This window comes from Chelmon rostratus, chromosome 19 (assembly GCF_017976325.1).
Source record: "Chelmon rostratus isolate fCheRos1 chromosome 19, fCheRos1.pri, whole genome shotgun sequence".
Classification (NCBI taxonomy): domain Eukaryota; kingdom Metazoa; phylum Chordata; class Actinopteri; order Chaetodontiformes; family Chaetodontidae; genus Chelmon; species Chelmon rostratus.
In genome coordinates this window covers 1,900,962-1,911,447 of record NC_055676.1, presented here as the reverse complement: position 1 = coordinate 1,911,447, position 10,486 = coordinate 1,900,962, and the positions used below count along the sequence as shown (strand labels likewise).

General features: G+C 40.6%; 1 protein-coding gene across 1 annotated transcript; it reads left to right on the top strand.

Moving 5' to 3' along the window:
* Positions 1–4,861: 4,861 nt before the first annotated feature.
* Positions 4,862–9,713, top strand: ppp6c (protein phosphatase 6, catalytic subunit). Its single transcript, XM_041959929.1, has 7 exons — positions 4,862–5,001; positions 6,024–6,119; positions 6,363–6,428; positions 7,355–7,496; positions 7,587–7,666; positions 8,349–8,558; positions 8,662–9,713. The coding sequence occupies exons 1-7, from the start codon at positions 4,927–4,929 to the stop codon at positions 8,908–8,910; spliced, it is 918 nt and encodes a 305-aa protein (XP_041815863.1). The 5' UTR covers positions 4,862–4,926; the 3' UTR covers positions 8,911–9,713.
* Positions 9,714–10,486: the final 773 nt, after the last annotated feature.

Sequence of the window (10,486 nt, the reverse complement as noted above, 5' to 3'; positions counted from 1 at the left end):
CTCATTTGCCCAAATGAAAGATAAGCTGCACCAGCCACTTGTTATTATTGTGATCTTCTGCACTTTTCTGCTCAAATCAAATCAAACTTTATTTGTAGCACTTTTCATCCATTTAAAATGCAACACAAAGTGCTTCACAAGATAAAAGAATACAACAACAGAGAGAATAAAAGCATAATATGACAGACAATATCCCACTTCCAGATATACACACATGCGCTCACACACAGTGCTGAGACATGGCAGGGCACTGAGGAACCATGTGAGGAAACACCTATGGGAGCCATCCACACTGGGAAGCGCCTCTCTTGGTGCATTTAAATACTCTTAAAATAAATCTTTCTCCTTTGCTCCTGGTTGAAAACTGAAGCCTTGTTTTGTTTAATGTCTTCACTACATGCTCTCCTCACATGCTTCTTACGTGACGAATTCCTGCCTTATAGAAACAAGTCAATGCTTGCAAATTCCCCTCAAACCTGGATGCAGCTCATACAGAAAACACTGGTCTGATATAAATGTCCCTGTCAGCACTAATACATCAAAATAATTTTTTCTCCAACACTGAAAAAATCTTCTCTCAACTCTAAAAGAATGAAATCTTTGGGGGATTTATGTATGGATGGTACTTTTGCTTCTTTCATCCACTTGAAAAAGACATTTCAAGTTTCACTTCTGAGGCCTAACTCATCTGGTCCGGTTCCCTCATCCACCAAGTGCAGCCAGTTGGACATCATTGTTACTGCAAGCCCACTATGAAAAGGGTGTGGTTACTCCGGCAGGAGCTGCATGAGGACACATGGGGTTTGTATGTTCCACTCCTCGTTCATTTGGACGTCTACAATTTCAGCTTCTCCTTTACCTCCACTATTCCAGAGGAGAATATATATCCAAGGCACTGTGTATCCAGATGTGAGCCTCCTGTGTGCTCTTGATGTGAGATCAAGAGCACACAAGATTTGTAAATAAGATAACAGACTGAATGTAATTTTGTCTGATTACAATATATCTGCTGCAAACAGCTCTTCATGATAAAGGTGTGATGTGTCAAGGCAACAGAATCACAGATTTTTGTTTACATTTAAATGACCTTTAACTATTAATATAACTATGTTTTCCTGACATTGCATATTTTTACTTGCTTATTCTTTTACATTAGTCTTCTTTCTTTATAATTCTTGCTTTTTTGGCATGTCAGTAGGTGGGAGGGTGAGGGATGCTGGGGCCCACTGTAGTTTATGGTCACTGTAACATTTGTTCTTATGGGACCTCTGAATGTCATCTCTTATGTCTGTTGTCAGATAAGAATCTGAAACAATGTGTCAAGACTCAGTCATTTGGTTTCCATTTACATTTTACCTCATTGTAGGAAATGAAAGTGGCATTTTGCTAAACTTGTAGCACAAATTAATAACTGTCCATTTATTAGAGATTGATAGAGAGACTGCATAAAACCCTGTGGGTTAAAATTTGGGTTTCCCCAATATTCTCAATAGGCTCTAAGTGAAGTGTGAAAAGTATAATGGTGACTTCAAAGTCAGATAAACTGAAGTCCAGTAGGTGTTTTGGAAAACTGAAAGTAGTAGAAATAAACTTGCTTATGTTCCTCTGATTACCTTTCAGTACAGTGATGAGGTGTGTAGCAATTAGGACAGAAAGTGGTATAAAAGGGGTGTCACAAGTGGCGAGGAACACAAAATGTTTCTGTATGCAGACGACATTTTATTACTTATCAAAGAGCCTATAGTGTCCATCCCTAGTGTTTTGTCAACAATCGAATCATTCTCAAAATTATCAAGCTATAAAATAAATTGGAAAAAAATCCGAAGGTATGCCAATATCAAGAGGGTGCAGTCAATCAGTAATCTCTACATTCCAGTTTAAGGCTATCCCATCTGGAATGAAATATCTAGGGATTAGATTATGTTCAAATCTAGAAAATATCATCTCTATTAATAAACTATATTAAGATCCTTTCATTTAAAAAATGAAGACAAATCTGGACAAATGGAAACTGTTAAACCTCACTTTGTAGGGAAAAATCAAAATTAATAAAATGATTAGATCAGATTAGACATCATTGATCTCACAATGGAGAAATTCACTGAATGGTAATGATGAGGTGTGTAGCAGCAGGGCATGTTTTAATGGAACCTCTCATCCTGTTCTCATACCATCACAGTCTGGATTACAGTGAAGGCGATTCAGTTGTATTGCATTCGAACACATCTGCTGTCAGCCATTATTAAACGGATGCTTTGTAAACACAGGTGGAGGTCTCACTTGTCTCCTGCTCGGCTTTTTGAAATAAGAAGAATTCCACAAATGACACAGTACTTTAGTCAAACCATATGTGGCTCTCCACCAGAGAGACGTCTTCCTGCAGCAAACATCAGGTCTGTGACTTCGCTCTGCAGGTTAACCACAGTTTGTGCAGGAAACAATAGATCCTCTGTCTCCTGTCGAGTCGCTCACGTTGCTCATCTGTCTTTAACACGTCTGCTTGTCTCTGTGTCCAGCTGTGTGTTTGCAGGTGGAGTCAGATCAGCCCAGCTGCTGCACTGTCAGCGCAGCTTCTTTGTGTGACACAACCTGAGACTGACAGGAGAGGCAACGTCTGGCTGGTGGATGCAGATTCATGTCGGATAACAGAAACAATTAATCATGCATTACTCCACACGCTGACAGGTGGGTGTCTGAGCTTGGAGACTCCTCAGACGGAGTGAGAACACTGTCTAATGACTGGGTGGTGCTGGAGCTTGATGACAGGTTCAGCTGGCATCAGCCACATATGAGCTTTACAAATTTCCATACACAGGATTCATGCTGAACACCTACACTGCCTTGAATAAGTATTCACCCCCCTGGACATTTTGCCAGGTTGCAACTGCAAATGAAAATGGATTTAACTGGAGTTGTATGTAATGGATCAACAGGAAATAATCCATCATTTTGAAGTGGGAGGAAGTATTACATGATGCTCAGAATTATTTACAAACAAAAATCTGAAACGTGTTGAGTGCATAAGTATTCCCCCCTTTTCAGTGAAACCACTAACTAAGAGCAGGTGCAACTGATTGCCTTCAGAAGTCATATGATTGGTTAAATAGAGTCCATCTGTGTACAGTTTAATCCCAACATAAATACACCTGCTTGTGAAGGCTTCAGGGCTCCTCAGAGAGCATTACCAAACAAACAGGGAAGACCAGGGAGCTCACCAGACAGGTCAGGAGGAAAGTTATGGTGAAGTGCAAAGCGAGGTGATAAAAAATATCCCAAACAAGACATCTCACAAAGCATCACAGTAAGTTTATGACAATAGAAGTCAATACATAAGCTGTATGGGGTTTGTATCAGATTGTTACATTGACAAGTGTTTCTAATATCTTGTCCACTGCTATAACATATATGATGGGAACAGGATACTTTGAACAGATGATTCAAGATTCAAGATTCAAAGATTCCTTTATTGTCATTAACATGTCAGTGAAATTTGCATTGCAACCCCCATGTTAGAAACAAGATAATAAGAAAGATAAGAAAGATAATAAAATAAAGATAACATATATAAAGTATAAATAAAATATATATAAAGATAGAATGAAATAAACTATCATGCAGTAAAATATGCATAAATGCAATAAAAATATACCAGAAATAAATATATGCTAAACAATAAACAATAAAATATACCAACAGCAGCTGAAATATACTAAAATGTATATACTGAATGCAAATGGCATTTAGTTAAGCGTGTGTGTGCTTGTACCTGTAATGTTAAGTACACAGAAGGTGCAGGTGCAGGTGGAGGTGTAGGTGTAAAGTGCAGTGTGCAGTGGCTCATAGTCCTCACAGTCTCTCACTCCAGTGAGGGGCTGCTGGGGGTGATAGCTCTAACAGCTCTGGGGAAGAAGCTGTCCCTCAGTCTTTTGGTGGTGGTGCGGATGTTCCTGTACCGCTTTCCTGATGGAAGAGGTACAAACAGTCTGTGGCCCGGATGGCTGGGGTCCGTGGCGATGGATCTTGTCCTCTTCCTGACCCGGCCCTCATATATAGAGTCTAGGTCAGGAAGGGGGCAGCCCACGATGCCCTCTGCAGTTTTAACCACCCGTGCCAGTTGCCATAGACCCCTGGTGTGTCTAAAGGTCCATGAAATCCACAAATCTGCTCTTTGGTTTCTAACACTGTATAACATACAAAGTCTTCTTGTCACATACAATCACCTTTTGTCAGTGGAAGGTAAGAGTATCCTCTACAGTCAGCTGTCAGTTCAGCTAAGCACCACTTGGTGGCAGCTGAGTCCTAACATGTGCTCTGTGTCCCTCGGTCAGGTTTGCCCTTTGGTTTTCCGAGTATATTATGAAATACCTGATTTATATGCAACAAATTGCAAGAGCAGGAAATCATTTTAAAAACATATTCCAAAACGACGCAACAAGATTAACGATAAGAACAACAAAAATAAACACTGAAACAAACATACACACACTTCTAAGACCATGTTTACAGTGAAGCAGTTGTTGTGCAATAGAGACATGTCACTGTGTCAGCAGGGGGCGCTGTTACATTTGCTCTACAAACCAAACGCCACTGAGGAGAGCGTGAAGTTGACTGGAGGTAATGGCACTTTACTGATACCTTCGAAATAAAAGTTTAATAAATGCAACTGGAATTTTCAGAACATTTTTAAAAATAAACAACTATGGTAAAATACACTCAGTATTCTTTCTGTGTAGCTTACTTGATTTTATTTCAGTGTTAAACATTACTAGAAGACTGTTTCTTCAGTAATATTTTTATTTTGAAGGTTCGTACAGGATGTGATTAGCCGCATTGACAACAGTGGTGAAACTTGAAACTGAAGGATCGGTAAAGAGGAAGAAGAAAAGGAACTTGCTCGCGGCTAACTACTTTAGCAATCTTTTGGTAATGGCGCCTTTAGACCTTGATAAGTACGTTGAAATAGCAAGACACTGCAAATACCTGCCGGAAAATGATCTAAAGGTGAGTTGAAGAAGCTGAAATGAACGTAGCGTTGGGCTAAGGGTTGGCCAGTGGAAGCAATCTGGGTAACTAAACGAAGTTTGTTCAACAAGCGTGGCTAGTAATGTTAACTCAACTGCTAGCGATAACGTTATTCCTCCGAGGTAACTTAGTAAAGATTATTATCTATATTCACATTTTACCAGCATCACTAATGGCAGCGATCGTCGGCTAACAAACTTGGATGGAATTGTTAGGTTGGACAGAAAAGTCAAAGAGGAAGCTGTACAGCTTAATGCTACTAGCTAACAACTACATGTTACAAATGGTGCGGAACACGGGAACCACAAACAGCAGCCTACCGTCAGCAAGTTTCATCAGCAGCCCGTATCGCATCACCGCCGCGCCAAGGTCGAACAGTGTCTGATGGGATGGCACCAGCGGGTCAGCGGTAAACCATCAGCCGCTTCCAGGCTCTCTGATAGCAGTAGATAAGTCGTTTTCGCTCGCTTGACAACGTTTAGCGCTCAAACTTCACGAACACAACTAAAGTCAAACACTCTCACAGGGAAACATAACGGTTCGTTTCGAAATCAGAATGTGGTCCAGACAAGCCTCAGAGCTGAATCTGTGTTTTATCCTCCTCTCCAACCTGACCGTGTCGGCAGTGATGCTGTGATAGTCTGGGAGACTCGGCTTCAGAGGCAGCACTAGCTGCACCACCAGTTTATGGCCTTCGAGTCTCTGCCGTGTTCTTCATGAGGGAGTATAAGCACATAGTTTGATAGTTTAGAGAAAGTAGTTTGTGTTGACAGCGCTCTTCCTCCAGCTCCTCACCCTCTGTGACAGCCACTGCGAGGCCGCTGAGAGATCTGTGCACAGGGAGTATGGACAGATGTGATTTGTTTTCTCTCCTCTCCTTTTCTTAGCATGGAGTCAAACAGTTGTCCACTAAGCTGTATTGCAATATTTCTCTGTTGTTCTGGTGCTGTGTTGGAACAGGATGACTGAGCCCACTAACTGCTGTCATGTTTATTTTTCAGAGATTATGCGATTATGTTTGTGATTTACTGCTGGAAGAATCAAACGTTCAGCCAGTCTCAACTCCAGTTACTGTTTGTGGGGATATTCATGGTCAGGTAGGCCCAACTGATTTCTGCTTCTAAGCCTTCCACTGATGATAGATGAACCTCACTTGTTGTTAAATTGTATGATTTGTTTGTTGAAGTGATTTCCTTGTATTGTCTCTTAAATTGAGAACTGTGTACGTAGTGGCTGGTTTCAGACATGTTTGTCTTGTTTGCGTCCATGAATGCGCTGAACAATATGAATGTATTAGTAGGGAGAAGCAATCTAACAAATAGCTGTCTTTGATATTCCAGTTTTATGATCTTTGTGAGCTCTTCAGAACTGGAGGCCAAGTTCCAGACACAAATTACATTTTCATGGTAAGTAAGACGTGTTTGTTTATCTAAGATGCAACAGAATGAAATATGCCGCAGTAATGTAGAGGATGTTAGTTATGCTTTATTTCTTCATGTCTTGACTTGAAAAATGCCATGATAGGCAAAGATATTGTGATGTATCATATATGATTACAATAAATGCAGAGATGAGATTACATGACTAAATATTAAACATAAAAAAACAGTACATTCTCTGGTAACATATGTGCAAAACCAAAAGAAAAGCACAAATCACAGTCACACAGAAGTATGCACAGCATGTTATATGTGCTATATATGACTATTTTCATTCTAGATTCATCCACCAGATGTCTTTTGTTCAGCAAAACTCAAAAACAGTGTGTCAATGTACCATATTGAAAATAAATCATGCACCCAGTAGTGAAGAAATGCAAAGTCTAAGATATATCCTCTCACCAACCAACTGCCCAACATCAGTGTTTCATATGTGAACAGCCAACTCCTCAGTTTTTGCAGCATGGTCCATGTTTAGAGAAGCTGTCACTAAACACTGAGTTCAGCTGAGACTGATGGGAACGATCAGGGATAAGGTCAAAAACCAAAGTATTAAACAAATGAAAATGTCCACCTGAATGATGGAGGACAACAAAAAAGATAAGAAGATAAGGTAAGGTAAGGTAAGATTTCTAATGCCCCAAAACTGACCAATGAGTCAAGCACAGGACAGACACACACACACACACGCTTGAGAAGGTTTTGAATATGTTACATGCTGCTTTAATGAGTATGAGCATGAGCTTATTCTTAAGGCGTAAACAGGTTTAAAGTAACTACAATTATTCTGGACCCAGGTAGTTCACATCTGAAGATACACACATGTGCTGTGTTATGAATGGATATATCTAATGTTCCGGGGTCTCTGATGTGTTCTCTTTTTTCTCCTCCAGGGGGACTTTGTAGACAGAGGATATTATAGCTTGGAGACATTTACACACCTTCTAGCTTTAAAGGCAAAGTGGCCGGATCGTATCACACTTCTACGTGGAAACCATGAAAGCAGACAAATAACACAAGTGTACGGCTTTTACGGTAGGTACCTCACCTCACTGTTACTGTTTATGTAAACTAATCTTTTCTGTCAGCAAACCATGTTGACATGTATGTTCTGCTTATTTTTAGATGAGTGCCAAACAAAATATGGAAACGCGAACGCCTGGCGGTATTGTACGAAAGTGTTTGACATGCTGACTGTGGCAGCTGTAAGTTCATTCATTGTTCTGTCAAGTTGGTTTATGACGACAAAAGTCAAACAAAAGTTGTAGTTTCAAATGAGAAGTGACATCCCTGTCTGATGCCTTGTCTTAGATGGCGCATTGTTTAATTGTTAGGAGCAACTACAAAAGGCTGCTAAATGATGGTGTTAATAAATGAGAGTATTGGTAGTTGAGATGAGATGAGTAGTGAAAAGACAACCAGGAGAGGCAATATGCTTCAACCAAACTGTTCGAAAAGCATCTGAAACCTCCATCCTCACCTTCCTACTCTCGTCTTAACTCAGGGGTGGTGTCCGACAATTTTTGCTTCTATCTGAAAGCTCACACTATTGCTGCCACTGTTTCAACCACGCTATTTACCACATTATCAGGTTGATATTGTGAATCTGATTGTGGCATCAGCCGGGCTGAACTGGTCACATAGCTTGCCTTTGTGTCTGCATAGATATAAAATCAGTAATGATCTTCTCACTCTGAGTAAAAGAAAGCGAGATTACTGAAACATCTTAGACCTATAGACCATTTTCGATGGGATCACAGCAGCTGTGGTGCCTGTCAACATGTTGACCTTCCAACCCCTGAGTACTCAGTAGTCATTGCTACATTACAAGGTGCAGAACCACATCTTTGATCTCAGCCTTCCTTTTGATCTCATCTCTAATCACAGCTGATAGATGAGCAGGTCCTGTGTGTCCATGGTGGTCTTTCACCTGACATCAAGACTTTGGACCAGATTCGCACCATTGAACGCAACCAGGAGATTCCCCACAAGGGGGCCTTCTGTGATCTTGTGTGGTCAGATCCGGAGGATGTGGACACCTGGGCTATCAGTCCACGAGGTGCAGGCTGGCTGTTTGGCTCCAAGGTTACTAATGAGGTACGTTGTGTTGTCATCATTTGAAGATCATCAGTGGAAAACTGGAAAAAAAAACCATCCTTTGCATCAGTTGTATGAAAGTAATCCTCGTATTTCGTTTTAGTTTGTTCACATCAACAACTTGAAGCTCATCTGCCGTGCACATCAGCTGGTTCACGAAGGCTACAAGTTCATGTTTGACGAGAAGCTTGTGACCGTGTGGTCGGCGCCCAACTACTGCTACCGCTGTGGAAACATCGCCTCCATCATGGTCTTCAAGGACGTCAACAGACGAGAGCCCAAGCTGTTCCGCGCCGTCCCTGACTCCGAACGCGTCATACCTCCCCGAACAACCACCCCTTACTTCCTTTAATGACAAGAGCCAGTTCTGTTTCCTCTCCACCTTCTGGAGATCTCGTCTCTCAAACCTATTTATATGCAACATGTTTTAAGAAGTTGATGGGAGTGACATCCCTTTCAGGTGTACTGCATCTCGTGCAGCAAAGGGTTTCCTGCAGGGCTGCAGTCTGTCTGCACCACAGTCACATTGTTCTCTCCTAAAGGAACAAACATCCCCTTCTGTCCCCAATGAGAAGCTGAAAATTTCTTCCTATTTTGTTGATAAGAAAATGTTAAATGGCTTAAATATGATTTTATGTAACCCACTAAAGCAAATAAAACATTTAAACTAAATGGTAGCTGCCAATAATCCATGTTCAAATAAAAGAGCTATATTTCTTGAAGTATCACTGAAGCAGTTAGATCTACTGGCAGCTTTTTGAAAGGCAAGGTTTCTCTTCTATTTCTGGAATTAGGAAATAGACTTGTCAGTCATTTCATAGTTTCTTGTTGAAACACCTCAGACCCTCTGTATGAACAGCTGCTGGGCCCATCCTCCAGCATTCTGCCTTCACCTTGGGTTTTCTTTTTAAGCCTCATTTTTTGACTTTCTCTGTAATTTATTGTTTTTTAAGTGGCTTGTGTAACTGCAGACACTATTTTAATGGCAAACATCCACAAGTGTCTGTCTTCAACTGGCATTTACTTCTGCCTTTTCTCATCACTGTGTTGATAGATTGTTGCTGCAACAGTGGCTTTTATAAGCAATATCGTTTAAATTTGAAAATAAATTTTCCAGTGCAAGTGTGTTTTCTTCCGTAGCTCAGCTCAGTAGTTGTATTTGTAGCAGAGAACTGTTTCATTGAGTCTTTTGAATGGAAGTCACTTCAGGCACAAAGTGATTACTATAATGTAGTCTTGATTGGAAGATGGCAGTGAAAACAATGCAATCACTCACGGTTGCAGTGAACAGGATGCATTATGGGAATGGTCATGATGGTTCTGCCTCTCCAGCCTGCATGGTTCATGTTTGGAACTGGACCAATAGAAAATAAGCTGATGTAGAAGAATGCTTAAGGTGACAAAATGGGAATTCATTGGATGGAATTCTTGACGTATAGCTGAACAAGTTGGCCTAAAGTATATGCACAGTGTAATCTTTAATATTTTACAGGTTTTGATTTGTATTAAAATGTTATTTAATTTCATTTAAGGTACACAGACTTAAGGTCAAGGTGTCAGTATTCTTGTTACCAATATGTAAAGCTCATATCAAGCGTGAGCTTCACCGTCCCACGTGCCTCTGCCCCACTCACTGTCCATCAGTGGTGGAAACGTTCATTCAACTTCATGAGTACAGAAATTATACTGCTACTCCACTCTTCCAGAGGGAACTGTGCATCTTGGTTTGTACCAAGATGCACAAACAAACTTGGTGTGATTTTACATACATATCTGGTCTTGTGACAGTTCAGACGCTTCATTTCTAAACTCTTTTATTTGACAAATTTACCATCATAAACATTGTACATCTTCAAACCACCTGTGAACTTGACAGTGAGTAAAATGAGTCCATTGATCAGGGTATTTCTTGGTGATTTTTTTAAACC

What these genes read in the sequence shown, in the direction of transcription:
- ppp6c (XM_041959929.1), top strand. Translation starts at nt 4,927, where the DNA reads ATGGCGCCTTTAGACCTTGATAAGTACGTTGAAATAGCAAGACACTGC. An exon ending in ACACAAATTACATTTTCATG is followed by an intron (nt 6,429 to 7,354) that starts GTAAGTAAGACG and finishes TTTCTCCTCCAG; the next exon opens with GGGGACTTTGTAGACAGAGG. An exon ending in ACATGCTGACTGTGGCAGCT is followed by an intron (nt 7,667 to 8,348) that starts GTAAGTTCATTC and finishes CTCTAATCACAG; the next exon opens with CTGATAGATGAGCAGGTCCT.